The sequence below is a fragment of the Stegodyphus dumicola genome, chromosome 8 (genome assembly GCF_044657685.1).
Source record: "Stegodyphus dumicola isolate Sdum_Otavi_A_Nest chromosome 8, ASM4465768v1".
NCBI lineage: Eukaryota > Metazoa > Arthropoda > Arachnida > Araneae > Eresidae > Stegodyphus > Stegodyphus dumicola.
Window position 1 is genome coordinate 89011521 of NC_140775.1, and position 17961 is coordinate 89029481.

The window sequence follows — 17961 nt, forward strand, 5'->3', positions numbered from 1 at the left end:
GTTACAGGCGAATCATCTACGATTTTATTGCTAAACTGAATAAAATTAACAGCATTTCTTTCTGAAGGATGAGGAAGATCAGATGGAGGTAAAATACAATCATGCTGAAAGACAGCAGAAGCAGAAATATTTTCCTTATAAGCAATAGAATGAAAAATGGCAATGTCGGAGGAAAGCCAAAAATTGCATAAACAGACTGGTAGCTAATGGTATGATATCCACATATGACCCGCAGAAGTATTCGCCTTTGAACGCATCGTAAATATCTATAATTTATCTTCTTGAGCGATATACCCCCGACTTTAGAGCCATACATAATGAAGAGTGCAATTCCTTGTTTATAGATGAGCGATTGAACATTGTAATTAATACTGTATGCGTTGCGTGCAAACTGACCTAATACATGTAATTTATCACATTTCTCTGATACATAACTTAAGTTTTGATTCCAAGAAAATTTACAGTCGAGAAAAACCCCAAGATATTTCATTTGCTTTAACCACAGTCAAATTGGTGCCGTCGAGAGATATCTGAAATGCATCATAACAGATGTTTCTCTTTTCAATAATCTTAACCCTGGTTTTATCAGGATTAAATTCTAATTTAAATCCTTTTGACCATTCGGAGGCGAGATTTTAAGTTTCTTGTGCCTGTAAAAAAGTAGCAGGTCCCTACTCTGGAACCAAAACAAGACATCATCCGCAAAGGCTATACTATCACAACAACCAAGATTTTCCAGTTTTGATAGATCATTAATAATAATATTTCAAATCGTAGGTCCTAAAACTGAGTCTTGAGGGCAATCCCTTTTAAGGTGACGGATTGCAGAAGCCGAGCCCAATTGCAGTTTGGCCATCCGATCTTTTAAAAATTCAGCAGCAAGTGAAAAAATATTCATTGGAAGTTCCACTTTTTTGAGACGATTTAGAATACAAAGCCACCACGCATAGTCGAAGGCGTCCTTAATAAGTTATGATTGAACCTTAGTTTCCGAGTAACCCCCATATTTTATATAGTATATAGTAGGTCTAACCCATCTCTCTCTATATATATATGTATATATATGATTGTCATTGAACATGTTTTTGCTCATTTATCTTATTTGCACATTCTATATGAATAAATATCTACTGCTATGACTTCAGTAGCACATAATGATAATTATTTGCTATTGAATGATCACAATTTACAATTTACAGAATTTAATTAGTCTTTGTACTGTTAGATTCACTTCTACAATTATGCTTTAATGTTGAACATCAGTGTATATGTATAAAACATATAGTTTTGTTATCATATCTTCTAATTTGGTGTCTCTGGTTTTGCTCATCCAAGGTTTCTAAGGGTCCCTCAAAAAGATATCTCACCACTTAATTTTTAAAGAACTAGTCAAGTGGAAAAGAGCCACTGCATAGTGGAATATAACAAATCCACTTAGTACTGACTTTTCAAAATATTCTTGGCTATGAGCATCTGCTTTTGGGCTTCAAATTGACGTAATTAAATGTGAGAAGATAGAATGAAAATCCTCCACGCTGAATTTTTGAGTCTTTTTCAGATTATCCAGTAGATTTTTCCAGATTCCATTTTCTTTAGTTCACATCTTTGTTGGAGGGTTGCTGGGTGTGATTATAAGAATCAGTGCCTGTCTGCTGTCAGATGGTATTTAATTCATCTTTTTCTGTTTCTATCCTGATATGTTGAGCTAGCTTAAGTATCCATAGAGATAGGCAGCACTATTTGGTTTTCCACATCTTTATTGTTACTTCTAACTAACATGAATAAAAAAACACATTTCCTTTCGTATAGAATTACTCTCTCTTCCTTTTTAACCCAAACATAGAAATATTAATTTGGGAGAGACAATGATACATTTAAAAGAAAGCAATATCCATTCATGAAACTGCATTTTCAAGTTATGTTTGATTTTTATATCTGTTTGTGCTTTATTAGAAAACTGATCTCTCAATCCCTGTTGTTATGAGAAAAAAAAAAAAAAAATCATTACCTTAAATATTTTCATTTTCTTTTAACTTAGGAAATTTACTCTTATGTATGTATGCAGATGTATATGCAGATATGCGTGTATTTTATATATGTATGTATATATGCTTTTTAATTTACAGCAAGGAATTGATCATTTGCACATGTCTGGTTCTACTTCGCCCAGTATTTCATATCCCCTGCAGAATCAGAATTTGTCTGTAACTAGTGGAATGCCATTAGCTCCTGGTGAAATAATTAGGTCATCAGGAAAATTTGCTAAACCTACGAAGTAAGTATATAAAGATTTTTGAGTCAGGAAAATGTTATATTTTCTAAAATTATAATGGATGAACTGAAGCAATTTATTAGAAGTGTAGATGTCAGTAAATTAGCCGACTATAATATATAATGAGAGAAAAATGCCTTTAAATTATACCGAAGGCAGACTAGGTATATGTAAAACACAGAAAGAATAGGTATTTTATATTATTTATTTCACAAAATAAAATAACAATATGATCTAATATTTGAGTTATGGACATCATTTTAAAGTTAATTTTACTGTAATATAAATTGTTGTTATTAGAAATGGTTATCAAATCTCAATTTTTCTTGGTTATATATGTAAAGAATATCTGGTGTTCTTGTGTATGTCTAAGCTATGTGGCAAACATGGCCAAGACTGCTGCTCATGAGCAATAAGCAACCTTTAGCTCCTTAAATGCAGCTACCTCGCAACAAAGTGTTTTATTTTTTAAAATAGAATTGTATTTTAAAGTTCGGGCAATGGCATGCTTCTTTTAACAGTCAGTGATTTAATTTCTCACACACATTGCATTATGCATGTAATAATTTAATTGATGTCAAACTGCCTGACATGATCCAACTCCATTTTAACCAAATCAGTTTTTTCGCATCAAATATTCCAGTGAATGGGTCTATACTATGGTAAAAAACACAAGAAATAACATCTTGAAAGGCATCTTTTTTTTTAGTCCAAAGGGACTTTGTCCCTGAGGGACTATTGTTTTCGTTTTGCGATTTTGCCTCGAAACACTCTAAATGTCTGTTTCACTTTTCAAATTGTTGCTACCAAATGTTAGAGTCCTGCATTATATTTGAAGAAATTAAATAATGAAAAATCTGCATAAATGTATATTTCTCACATTGTGATAAAACAACAGGACATAGACCCATCGAATTTTGAATGACATAACTGCAAATATGGGCATTTGGAAGCCCAAATTTGGAATTTTATTATCGATTTCATATTTTGTAAAACTTTAACGAATTTTTGATTAACAAACTTGAGGATTTCAAAGCGAGCAATGGCAACATTGTACAGAAAAAACATTTTTATCTCCAGTGTGTGCGATTGTGTATCAGAAATTCTAATAATATGGTCAATTTAAAATTATTTTGCAATATTGCTCTTGAACTGAATTTTATGGTTTAAGTCCGAAGAATATGATATTTTTTAAAAAATGCCCCTTTGGACGTAATTTAAAATCTTAAACCTTTCAGATTCCCCCCCCTTTTCTTTTCTGCTGAAGGGCTGTATATATTAAAATTACATCATAGAAGGCTACACCATATCTTAAATAAAGAATTAAAAAATTTGTATGGGTATCAATTTAAAATGTTGTCAGTGTTGATGCAACTAGTCTTCTTTTTCATCTCCTGCCTTCAAAATGGCTAGCCTCCAAAGATTTTCAGTATCATGGACAAAATCACTTTGTTATTTTGACCAAATACTGATGAAATAGAGGGTGATATTTAACCCTTTAACTGTCAAGTTATTTTGATGATTTGGGTACACAAATTGTCACATTTTTTTATTGCAAAAATCAAATGTTTAGTACAAAATAAAATATATTTAAGTAGTTAAAAATTGATATTTGAAGTACATGGGTAAAATTTTTAAAGTTTTGTAGCCACTGCATATTTGATTGAGGCTGCTGCCACTCAACATGGCAGTTGTAAAGTTCGCTTCTAGTGGAGCATTATTTTCTAAAAATGAAAAAAAAAATTGATTATTTTCTAAAAAATAAATAAATAAAAGTGAATACCTATTAGTAGTTCAGTAATTCAGTCTTGTGTGGTATAATTGGAAACACTTTTCCAAGCATAAACCAACTCCACAATCACTACACCAGAATTGTGCTTCCTTCCTTATCTTTTTTCCATTTTTATCCTTTTTCGAACAACACACTTTGCACTGTCTTGTTGGCTCACGTTTCGCAGGAGTAGGAGGAATATGGGATATAAAATGTCGTTCAGTAAGACGGACAGGGTTATCTATTGTAGGTGGCCTGCCAACATTCTTTTTTCCAGAAGCTGCATCATTATATTTATGTAAAAGCTCTTCTACAACTTGCATTCGAAATTCTAAAAATGTAATACGTTTCCCAACTACATTTTTATAGAGCAAATATGAGTTCCAGAGTACCTTGTCTAGTAAATGTAAAAATATCTTTTTATAATATTTTTTCTGACGTTTTCGGATTGTTGGATGAAAGGATATTTCCTAATCACAGCGATCTACACCACCCGTAGTTAGACTGTAGTCAGAAACAATCTTAGGCTTGAGTATGTCTCCATTTTTTTATTTTAGAAGCTGACCATGGAAGTATCATGAATACTGCTCATCAAACACTCATTCTTCATCTTCGATTGAAGAATATAAATCATCTACATAACTTTTCAAAGAACTGGGCGCCATTTTACAACAAAAAGATCCCGTGCACTTTGAACCAAAGAACGTATAACCTCTAACCTTTAAAATCTTCAGTAAAGTGCTGTCATCTATTGAATTGAGCACACGTTAACTTTTCCCGAGATGTAGTCGGGTTTGACAGAGAGATGAAGCCGAAATAAACGTCTCCCGATATATGTTCGGGTATAACAATACGAGGCACTCAAAAACAATTACCCGTAGTTATACTCGGGCGTGACATTTTCGAACATCAGTGCTATGCCCGAGATTATCTCGGGCATGACAGTTAAAAGGTTAAACTACTACTCATAAACCTCTACTCATAAGAATGTAACAAAAAAGAAGCCATTTCAAAAGTGTGTGATATATAGGAAATATAAAAAAGAAGATGATTGCTGATAAAGCTGCAGAAATTCATCATGAAAATCATTAAGGTCTTCTTGAGGCAATAAGAGAAAAAACATTCAAGACATTATAAAGGATGAAATATTTATTTATTTTGCAGAGAATTTAGTCTTGTTTTCATGTTAGGCATTAGTCTGTTTGATTGAAAATGAAAGTTTTTAACTTATTTCTAAATATGGATAATATTTTTAGCACTTGAAATGTAAAAGGATAAAATTGCATGAAGCACAGCATCAAAACTGTAAGAAATAGTTTGTATACATGTAATGAAACTGTGGTTTGAAGGTGGCAGAGTGGAAAGCATGATGATGCAATTTAGCACAACATATCTTGAAAAATCACAATCTTTATTTTTTCCATGCATATCAAATAATCCTTTTTCAGACAAGATGTTTCTTAATAACATTTGAATAGAATAACTCCCATTTTGAAGTACGATGTCATCTTAAGCAAGTAAGCAGCAGCATGGTTTAAAAGCGTCCTACCAAGAAGGCTGAAGTTTCAGTTCACAGTTTTGGTTTATAATTAATTTGGTTGGACAAGAAGTATCTGCATTAAAACGTTACGTAAGATAGAAAAGTCTGGAACCTGTGAGAAGAGATGAATTTAGGGGCGGATTACCAAATTTAGAATGTTAATTTTGAGGTCGTCAATTATTTATTTATTTTTTTTTAACAGCTATCATATTTTATTATATCTTACATACATATCATTCTGAATTAAAATGCAGATTATTCATATTTGTCATTTATGTATCTCTTTTTAATGGCTAATTGAAATATTTATTAACCTGGCTTTACGACATTTTCTTTTTAAATGCAGAATGCAGTTTTCAAAGGAATTGTGATGAATATTGGTCATAAAGTTTTCTTTTGAAATAAATGCTATTCAAATAAGTAAAATCAACTATTAAAATAAGTTATATAAATTTACATATTTAAAATACACAGTGCAAATGAATAAACAAATTTTTTAAAATGACTGGTTGAAGACTATAATTCAACTACACAATTCTAATGATAAAAATAAAATTCTTAAGAAGGGAAAAAAATCCGAAAATAATAGCTGTAGTTAGAGATAAGAACTGAGAAGTTCTCAAGTCTTTCACTTGGTGGAGAGTGAAAAAAGTGTTCCAAACTATATTTTGGAATTCCTCGGTTATGTCTCAACCGAATTTTAGAAAATTTGGTTTTTAGGTATAATTTCAATCATAGAGTGAAAATATGGAAAAACTTGACATGTCGGCTCTGCTCTTATATTCGCCCTAATATCACCAAATGTGGTGATATCAACGACTTCATATAACAGGTAGATGGCTCACCCACAGAGAATTCGTCTGCTAGGGTGTCTCCAACATATACCACGTGACTTATGCTCTTGGAGAGTGATAGCTTAGGCTGTTCATCGCAAGTTTAGCTTGCTTTTGATATGGCAGGTAGTGCATTTTATTTCCGTTTGCTGGCAGTTGGTATACAATGGCCTCGAATTAGGTTATTCGATTTTTTACAATTATTTTTAGATATAACTTAACACCTTTTTCCTGAATATTTTATCTGTATTTTTAATAATCGCTTTAAATTATTTGCGCCATTGTTTAAGATGTTTAGGTTAAATAATTTGAGGAAGAAAATCTTAAATAAATAATAAAAAATTGAGAGGGAAACTTTTTTTTTTTTTTTTTTTTTGAATAATGTTTAAATATTAATTGCACTACTGTTATAATATTTGAGAAGGTAAAAAAATCTTGTTTATTTTTAATGCATTGCATCCTAAAGAGAAAAAGAAAATCCCATTGTAATATATGTATTTATGCAATTCATGAAATATATACTTTACAAACTGTTGACTTTAAGCTGGAACTATAAACTATTACTGTCCAAACTTATAATATAGTTTATGATACAAAAAGATAAATTATACTGAAATCTTATTACAGAAAAATATTTTACTTTCTTATATTTAAGTAAACATAATTTTACTTAATTTAAAGTCAGAAATAGTTTTTGGAACAATTTCATTTACCTTTGACATTTCAGTGTTACCAATAGTACTTGCAATTTGGAAATTTACGATAGTAAATAAAATTTTTATTTTTAAAAAGATCTTTCACTCATTGTAAATGCCCATTTTTTTCATTTACTTGCATATTAAAGTGCTTATAAACTTAGCAATGTACAGAAAATAATTTAATGCAAACTTGGAAGCTACCACTTTAACTGTATGCTGCTATACATTAAATTTAGTAAGATTTCATATTTTGCACATCAGCTGTAAAATGTACATTTCCAAAATAAAATTTTCTTTCTCAATTATAAATTCAAACATGAACAATACATATTCTGTTTTATTCCTGTATCCCAATTAAATAAACACATTACGAAAATGTGAATTTAAATATAGTATTTGCTATAAAGTAAGTGGATTAATGCTATTTTTTATTTATTTAAATTATTTTTTCTAAAGTATATCAGGAACAAGTACCAAAAATCACCTACTCAAACTGGTAGTCAAGTATATTCCAAATTTCCTATTTTTGATATGTGAATAAGTAATGAGCTTTTTAAAACAAAAACACACAATTTCGCTGAAATATAGAAACTACACATTATTATATACTACATGAAGAACTTTATGAAATACAATACCCTATACAGTCAAAAGTCGTTAATCCGGACTCGTCGGGACTTCGGCGATTCCGGATTATCGATTTTTCCGGATTATAGATCATCAGTTTAAATCTCGTAAGATGGCATGCAGAAATTCTAAAATTAAAAATATGAAACCGTAATTTATGAAATAAAGAACAATTATGATCTAAAGGGTATCAAAATTTACAAAAAAAAGCTTAATATTTATTTGTTTACTTTATTAAACATTTCTTTCAATGTAAGTTGTTTAAGTTGCTTCGTTTTATGTGATAATACTTTCTCTTTAATTCTATAAACAGACATAATTTCTTGTTCAGTTACAAAGTTCTGCTGTTCAAGTCCCATTAATTGCTGTGCCGAGAATACTGACTAACTTGTCAATTGAAATTTTTTCGTTTTCACTAACCTCTCTGTCACATTCTTCATGTCTTTATCCATTTTTTGCAGCAATTTCACTTTTTGTTTGTTGGGCATTGAAACATACTTTCGTTTTGTAGATTTTTTGGAAGTTCCAGCATCGGAAATTCTATTTGACATAATCGAAAGTTAAAGTTTACTTTTATAAAATTGCTCTTACAGTCTGCAAAAAATAATAAGCGGGATCCAATTCGAAGATTAAGGAACAACGCAATCATTAACATTAATTGAAATAGATAAATAGATAATTTTAGCTTACACCGTCCATTATACATTAAACGCGCAGGCGAAAACGTATTCTGCACTTGCTCACACGCATATGCGCAGTAGTCAAGTTCTTACGCGCACACGTAAAACGCCTGTGCGCATGTGCGCACGCGGCACATGCGCAGAAAGTTTTTAGCTTTGAGGTCCGGATTATGGGTGTCCGAATCAACGACTTTTGACTGTATAAGGCTCTGATATGAGAAATTTGACTTTTTTTTTTTTTTTTTTTTTTTTTTTTTTTTTTTTTTTTTTTGAGATAATATAAATTTTTTTAAAAAAAGTTAGCTTGTAAAACCATGGAAATCTTTATAGATATATAAAGAATGTGATATTTATTTACTTTTAAAAAATCAATACATAAAAGTGTAAATAAAATACAAACTACAAATTAAAAATACATGCTTTTATTTTAACAAATACAGGGCTTTAATAAAACTGACTGTTTCACAGAAAAGAAAAAAAAAAAAAAAAAGCTTTTATGAATAGAAAGTAAAAACTAGTAAAGATATAATGATGAAAGCCTCATTCAAGCCTGCAAAAGTTCACTCAGATATAGTTTTGATGGGTTTTTTTGACAAACTATATATATATATATATACTGTTTGTATGCAACAAAAAGTTAAAGCCTGTTTTCAAGAATTTTTTTTTTTTTTTTTTAAATTTAACTCCTACTAAATATCTTAATACACATGTAATCCTCATTATAAATTAAAGAAAATTCTATAGTTATGATATATTTATGTTGCTAAAAAATAGTTTTAAAGGAAAAGGTTTTAAAAAAATCTTAAATTAAACAAATATTACTATGAAAGAAAAAACTCTGCAATCAAATATTGAGGTGATGAAGTTATAAATAGGTGGTACTTTTAAGTATAGGCAATCTGTTGACATTATGAGTTAATACCATTTTATTCCTTATACTTATAATGTTTGGTAATTTCGAATTTACTGCCATTTAATTCCTGCTTTACCAGATCATTCTTATGCATTAGCTTAAATTTAAAAAATTTAGGATTTATTCATGCATTATTAGCTAAGGTACACTAGTATACAAATTTTCAGCTCATTTATAGATTTTGAATTAGCTTTTTTTTTAACAAAGTAAACATATCGCACAATCTTATCTCAATAATTTAATAATAATAGCATTTTTCTTTTCTTTTTTTTTTTTTTTTTTTTATGTTTACGAAACTAAAACGCGTACGACTTGGCGAAAAACGTTTAGTGCCAATTGGCGCAGCTTTCTATTTCAACGGAGTACACGGAAAAAGTACATAAAATGCAATTATTTGTAAAAGGTGATTCCAGTAAACAATGTCACAGTATTTATTACATTTTGATGCTATTAATACATGCTGAAGATGTCATATATAGTGGCAATTTTCTTATACAATATGGCTGAAACTTTTCAACGAATTCAACAGAGATAGTAAAATAACAAAAATACTGGAAATAAAATAATAAATCATGCAGTTTTAACTTAGCTATAAAAGATTACAGGTTCCCCCTTTTATAAAACTTTCTTTACATCCATAGGCGCTGCAGCGGATAATCATTTTTTTCTTAAATTTTATGTGACCAAGCAGAGCAGGCGTCTTTTGTCCCATAGAAATGAATGTAAAGTATTTCTGGACTTTCAGAATTCGACCAGCAGTCACGTGACACTAATGTTGGAACCGGTTGGAGGTTGCAATAAGCTCTCTACCAGTATATATCTCGTTGGGTGATATGTGTTCTAAGCTGGTTTTTGGCATGATTGCGTATTGTATGGCAACCCTGTTGACGTTTAAAAATCTTTCGCTGCAGTGGTTTTATTGCTCGTTGGTTCGTGTCATGCATGTTTTGAAATGGCCTATGTTGCAATGATAGACGTGGTGGCAAGATTTCAGTCGCATATTTTAGATTGTGTGGAAAGTAAATTTAGTATTAAAAGGTGTGATGTTGGAGTTGTTAACAAGTCTTTTGTTCACGGGTGTGTTTATGAGGATTGAAGTGTATTTTTGGAATTTCTGTGGGACTTTTAAAACGGAGTCCGAAATGCGGAGCTACTATGATAACTTGGACAAAGAAGGACGTTTCTGATAGTTGTGGGATTTGCAGTCAAAGGGTTACTGGTAAAGTATATGGCTGTCAGCGGAGTTTAAGATTTGGATTGGGGTTTTTGTGTAGTATGTTAACTTTGGAGGAAGGTTTTATTGTTACTTTCAAAATTTTGAATCTCAAAGAGACATGCGATATAGCAAAATCGTGGCACTTTTGTTCAGAGACGTTGTGTGGCTGGCGAAATTTTATTTAGGAATGTATTATGGCAAGTGCATTTTATTTTACTGTTTTTATTATGTAGAATGTTACGTTCATTGTTTTTTTGCTATGAATTTCTGTTGTTGTTTTTTGAATTGTTTGTAGTTTAGTTTATTTGGTTGATATATGCACAATGCCTATATTGTGCAATTCGTAGATGTTTTTTTAAGTTTAAACAGAATGCTGTGTACATGGTATTCTTTGAAATTTATTGTTATGTTAATTTATTGAAGCGAGGTGTGTGTAGTTTGTAGATTCCTTCACTGCTTAGAATTTTCAATTCCTAGATTTTTTTTAAGTTAAAACGTATCGCTGTGTACATGGATTCTTGTCAAATACTTTTGGTTAGAAACTTAACGTTTTTGCTATCTAAATTTTTTGCTTTTGTTTCGGATTTTTAGCTTAATTTGTGTCTTTAAAACAAGGTTTTTGCAGACTTTTTAGGCTTAATTCAAAATGTAGACAAAAAAAATTTAGGTAGTAACATGGCGACGGGGAGTTTCTCGCCAAAAATGTTTGGCAAGAAATTTGATTACCTGAGGGCGCATGTAAGAGTAGTTAAGGCTCATGTCATTTCAGAAAAAGTCCAATTTTGTCCAAACATTCACATGCTTGAACAATACTGTATATAAATATAATATATATTGCAAGTCATGCTTTCAAAGCATGTAAACTACAAGTTGAATTTCATGAGTAAAAGGGGAGATATAGAACTGTCCCATTTTTACTTTTTTAATTGTTGTACAGTGGTATTAGGATGAGCTTTCTTAAATTCTCTTGAAGAGCACAACATGTATGTACAATTTCAACGTCCACTGAAAAAAGTTAGAAGTACATGAATCTGAAACTGAATTGTAAAATCTTCCAATCTTCAGATTATAAAAATAACAATAAAAGCTTTTACTTAATATTGAAAGTTTTTTAATGAAGCAAAATTTTTAATTTGTGCATTATGAAAAACAAAGAATATAGTTTTAAAAACTACACATATTACTATTAAAAAGCTGTAAATCTAATTTAATGAATGAAGTGCATATTAAATTCTTGATGATTACTTGAAAATTTTAGCTGATTTTGCTACATGCTATATAGAGACAATCTGGCATCCAAAGCTATTATTAGATACCAGAGATTTATATACTGCAAAAATTGCTACATTCATGTTCTGTTATTGATACTTTTACAGAATATCAGTGAAACTAAATCTTTCCAAAGTTTTGAATTAAAACTCTTAATAGATAGTTTAGCATTCAGAACATATTATCATTTATTTTGAATGCTAAACATTCAAACTTGGGAAATGTCCCACCTTTTGAAAAAAACCAAAATTAGCTGATAATTGAATTCACATCTAATGAATTAATTCAATTATTTAAGGCTTGTTTTAAAATAAATATATTTTATCTAGATGTTAAATGTATGGGGGGACCTAAATTATTAATTTTAATGCAAAAACCTGTAAAAGTTGATAGTTTATTTTAAAACAAAGTTACGCTTCCTGGAAAACCAAAAAAAGTCAGGGAGTTTAAATCATTTAGTTAAAATCTGGGAGAGTCAGGGAATTTCATATGGCGATTCCAAAGAAAGCGGTTTTTGAACCAGTCTTGGAAGTGATCACTTTCTTAGAAAATTATGTAATGCTTAAGCATCATTCTGGCAATTGGCGTAGAGCCAATTTTCGCAGCTCGAATCAGATTGTCTTTTAGAAAGGCAAAGCAAGTTTTCAGCAACTTTAGTTTCCAGTAACCTTGAAAAACGAGAGACTTGCATGCACATGTGCAGTGCATGTTGAATGAAAGAAAATACCTTTTCATTCTCGTGTATAAAATAAAATCAGTTTAATTCTAGTATACGATGTACACAGGATTTGGTGACATGATGATGAGCAGTAAACGGATCATTTTGGTGGAGATAATTTTGAGAATCCTGTTAAGGCTGTACTATATACTGGTATTTTGTCACAAAATCTTTCAAATCTTGTTTTCATTTCAGTAAGGGCCCATTTAATATAACTATATTCTCCAAAGTATCATTGATAATTGTAATTCAGTTTTTAATCTTTAAGTAATTGACTTTATTTTAATGTTTTTCATATAATTTAATGTGGCTTTCTTCCTTCTAAATTTATTTATTATTAGTTAATAATACTTTCAAATTTCAGGCATTTTCAAGCAAACTTCTTTGTCATACTAATTCTAGCAGTATCATGACATATCACGAAATTTAATGCACATATTTTTCACTTATGTAGGCTGCTAAATAAATACAAAACACCTAAATTTAATTTAAAATATCGTTAAATAGATTTCTTTCTTTCATTTAGCTGCAAAAAAAAAAGACATTTTTTAATCCAGATTGGGTAGATTCTAATCTGGGTCTTCAGTAGAGAAAACAACTCCTATTTTAGTTATAATAATGCTGCTTTGGGGATATGTATAGGTCATATGTAATTAGCAAATTTTTGTTTTCAAGTGGTAGCGTAATTAATGTACATCTCAGCACTGCGGAGGCACTTCACAGATAGACTGGAATTTTCCTAAAGCACACCTGGAAAAGTCAAGGAATTTCATTCTCCTGTTTGAGTGGCAACGCTGTTAAAGGAATTTTGCCATCTTGAATAGACTTTTTTTTGTTGCGCATGCTGTCCTGTATTTTATTTTTTGGAGAGGAGTATATATGAATTAAAAATAAGTGGATATATGTTTTCCAAATTAATGCATTATTCTTCCTATTAAATAAATTTTGTATCAACTCGTAAAGCTTATTTCAATTTACTTCTCCTAGAAAATAGTCTATAATTTTATCAAAAATGAAAGAAAGAAAAACTGGAAACCTGAAAACTGTGTTAGTATTTCTGAATGAAAAATAAGTATTTGGTTGTGTCATCTAATAATTTAAAATTTGTGTCTCTTAATATGTTTTCCTGATTACAGAGCAGGAGAAAAAAATATTTTTTTGCATTTATATATTCTCAGGTTAATTATCTAAAAATGTGAGATTCTCATTAATTCACTTCAAACATTTCTTTCCATTTAAAACCTGTTTCACCACTTTTAAGAAGCTGTAAATATGGAATTATAGTTTTCTAACTTTCCAAAATTCAGACGTGCTGCTCATACTACATGAAGATTGACCACCCTTGTTGTAGCACATTCAAATAAGTTCTAAACCACAAAGAACCATGCAAAAAGCATTCCGTAACAATATATGGGCATTTGAGCATTCTTTGTGCTCAATATGTTATCAAGCATAACATTTTGTATATTATCTAAAATATTAAAACTGAACTTCTTCAAAATGATACCAAACTATGCACTCATCTGCATAAACTATAACAGGCTAAAAGGCAGATATTTATATGGCAGCAAGTTGTTGAGCTACACAACTATTATAACAGATTTGTTCTGCTTAAATAAGGTATGTAAAGTCTCAATGTATCAGTGGAGGTAAATGAGCTGCCAGAATATAGTAGCTGATTACTTAGTTTCTTTGTTTCTTATCATATGTACTTCAGAGATAATTTTTTTAATCATTTTGCCTGCGCAATGATGCCATCTCAGTGGGCTACCACTTTTCAACATTACGCAAGCTCAGCAAAGAGATAAAATAAAAATAGTGCAGAATTTGAAAAAAAGAAAATTAATTCTGTTATATGTAGTGCATGATACCTGAGCTGTGTATCTACTATGAAAAAGAGCAACAAAAGCAGCTGTTTCAATAAAAGCTCCAATTCTAATGATTTTATTCCATCAAAAAGCTGAAAGAAGTCCATATTACAGAAGGCAAGTATTCATTTCAGGCTTATTTGAACATTTTCAGCAGTGAATGATTCGTTCAAGACTTAAATAAACGAAAATAAGATTGTTAGATTGAGATGCTTTAAGTAACTTAAAAACTTTAGAATTTTATTCAAAACTTATACACTTTGAATGTGTATATTATTGAGGTTTGATTAAAAAGTTCTGGAACTGAATTTTTATTTTAATGTAAAAAACTTTATATGGCCATGCCCTTTAATTCTTGTTATTTATTAAAATGTGATCTTTTTACGGTGATGCAGTGTTGACATGTTTGTTTTTTTCCCCCCCACTTGCAACTATCAAAACTGCCTGATAAGCGCTTTTTGGGACAGCTAAAAGTGTTTCTTAGTTTTTCAATAATTTCTTCTCTAGTTTGAAATTTTTGATGTTAAAATGTTTCTTTAACTGTGATGCAAAAGAAAAAAGACTATTGAATGCATGTCTGGTGAATATAGGAATTGTGAAACAGTTGCTAGTTCATAACGAGCCAAAAATTGCTGTGAGAAGAGCTATATGTGGCTGTGCATTATCATAGTGAAGTGTCCATTGCTGTTTTTTCAGCATTTTAGAGTGACTTTTAATTTAATTATTGCTTTCAAAGTTGTTCTTCAATTTTCTTGGACAAAAGCAGAAACTTCTTGTTAGCTTTAGTACTGTTGTTGGAGCTATTCTTTATAGATGTCATTATGTCTCTATAGATGTACATGTGTCATTGCTGAAGTTCAACATGTTTTAAAATGTTTATGCGACTCTAATTTTTGATCATGTCATAGAGTTATTTCCCAAAGCTTTATTAATCTAGTCATAAGTTTCTTTTTTAAAAAAGATTTTATACAGAGTTTCATACAAATTTGTTGTTCATTCAAATTGTGCATTTGTTTGTTGGCAAAAATCGCAAATGAAAAAATTTCTTTTTTTCAAAAAGGATTGTAGCAATATGGTGCGCCATATAGTAGTGCATTATTCTTTTTATTTTTATAGAACCATTAAAATAAACTGATATAATTTGAATTGCAGATGTGTCACAAAAACTGTTCAGTTTTGAAAAACTATATTCTGTAGTTGTGTGAAATGTTTTAATGTTCATAAAATTAAATAAATTTATTTCAAAGCTGAATAATAATCCGTTGGAAAAATTTACAAAATCTGAGTGCATGTTAAAATTGTATTGTATAAAGAAATGAAAAATTATGATTTTTAAACATATGTACTTCCTTTTCCAGTTTGCAACCTTGTTAAATTAAAATAACTTTTACAGGATAGCAGGAAAAAATTATTTCAAAGATGAAATTGTAATCAGAAATTCAGACTCAGGGAAAGGTAACTGATATATTAATAAATATAAATGTATATGATGTGTAATTGCAAAACCTTTTTTAATAATTTAGTTAGATTATATCATTAATATGTTAGAAAATTGGTTTTTATTGACCAATATTTTACCCTTTAAGTCTTTTATTTTTAAAAAATAAAAAAAGAGCTTATACTTGTTTAAAAGATAATTAGTTTTTACTTTCTTGTATATTAAGTGCTACTGTTTTTTTAAGTGATGGGTATCAAAGGACGACGTGTTCACATGATTGAAGAATTGAGCGACACAGTAATATCATTTCAACGAGGTGATGTATGCATTTATGCGTGTTCTGCATGCACAAATGCTTCCTAGAAAACTAAAACCTACTAGATTTAATTGGCATGGATCTAGATGCTTCATAACCTGAATACTAAAAGTATATGCATAGTTGTTTTTCATATGCATATGATTTTAGAACAAAATGGATGTAAATTCAGATTTACTTTACTTCTGTATTTATTACTGCTAGGAAAATATCTGGATTTTTAATATATTGCTTACTGTACATTAATTGTAAATATATTACAAATTATATTTTTAACCATATTTTTTAACCTTTAAAAAAATTTTCAAATACCAGTTATTCTAATGTTTCTTAGCTTCTAATTTTATTACTGTCAAAAGAATATTAAACACATATTTTTAATCAGTTCTTCAATGTTAAAATGTTTGTTAATGCACTTCCCAAAAAAGGAATGCATTAATGTAGATAAATCTCTATATTGAATCAAAGACTTGGTAGTGATGATTTCTAGTTAGCTCAAGTTTTTTTTTTTTTTTTTTTTTTTACTTTTCTAAAATCTAATGATAATACATTAATTATAGAATAATTGTTACAAATTATAACCTTAATAGTTCAATTGGGGGGAAGCAAATCTTGACAACAATTTTGTGTTTATGAAAATCTAATACAAATTCCTTACTAATCTATTGAAACATTATTTGCAAATAAAAGTTTTATGTTCTGTGCACTTTGATACAGTTTTATTAATTAGAAACTTGCATACATTTTAATTGCTATATGACTTTTCTTTCTTTCAATTGTAATTCACAAAATGTAAGCTTTGTATCATGCAGTAGATAATTTAGCACAAATTACATACTTTTTGCTAATTACTTTTTATTCTTAGAATCAAAGCAATGCAGTTATATTAGGTTTTAGGTTATGTGGATGAAGCAAAACACATAAGGCTATTTGCCTAAGAGAGGATGCCTTCATTACGAGCTTTCTAAAGAAAATTGTGTCATGTTTATATTACTTGTGGGAAGTACCATCCAAGCAGGTTGCCATGCAGATTGCATCCATGCCTCTTTGCCTAGATTCAAATCCAAGTCAAACTAGAACTCAGCAGCCTTAATTTATTCGGCTGCTGGCAGTCTTAAAATGATGCAATAATGTCTGTACAAATATTGAGTACTTTTTTAATAGATAAAATGTAAACCCAAAATCTGACTGTAGTGTTATGAAATAAATGTAGGAAACCGGTGTATAAGACGTACTTTTTACTTCCTTGTATGAAGTAAAAAGGAAGCATTGTAATCGCGAAAAGTTTCAGGCAGCATATTTCAACGAAAATATCCATTTTGACCTCTATCGAATGCAATTTAGCGGTGTTTTTGCATGATATTTGTACGTAAGGACGGAATAAAAGACTCGTTTCCTCCAAAAAAAATTATAAAACTGCTTTAAAATTAATTCTGAAGAGAATTTCTCGTGGTGTTTGTATGAACGTATGTACGTACATATCTCGCATAACTCAAAAACGAGTAGCCTCAGAATGTTGAAATTTTGTATATAGGACTGCTATAACATGTAGATGTGCACCTCGTATTTTGGTTGCAATCGGCCGCACCAAATGTATATAAATATATTTATATATATATATATATCCACTCTGTAACTTGGCTCAGTGATCTCAGTTTCTTTACTCTTATATGTTTGTAAATTGTACATTTTTTGCTTTAAAAATGATTAAATTATGTTGTTTTTATCTTCCAATTAAGGTTTTTATGCCTTTAGTAAATCTGTATGCAATATTTTTAGAATTATCAACAATTTTAAAGTTG

The 17961-nt window shown here is 29.9% G+C and overlaps 1 protein-coding gene across 6 annotated transcripts in view; it reads left to right on the forward strand.

Moving 5' to 3' along the window:
- Positions 1-17961, forward strand: part of mxt (Eukaryotic translation initiation factor mextil) — a 152318-nt gene that overhangs the window by 41315 nt on the left and 93042 nt on the right. For 5 of the 6 annotated variants that reach the window (XM_085822095.1, XM_085822098.1, XM_085822100.1 and 2 more), the window contains exons 5-7: positions 2127-2275; positions 15799-15860; positions 16088-16159. In XM_085822095.1, coding sequence (XP_085678221.1) covers positions 2127-2275; positions 15799-15860; positions 16088-16159 — 283 coding nt within the window. The remainder of the gene's footprint in view (positions 1-2126; positions 2276-15798; positions 15861-16087; positions 16160-17961) is intronic. The other variant, XM_085822097.1, reaches the window with a different exon arrangement.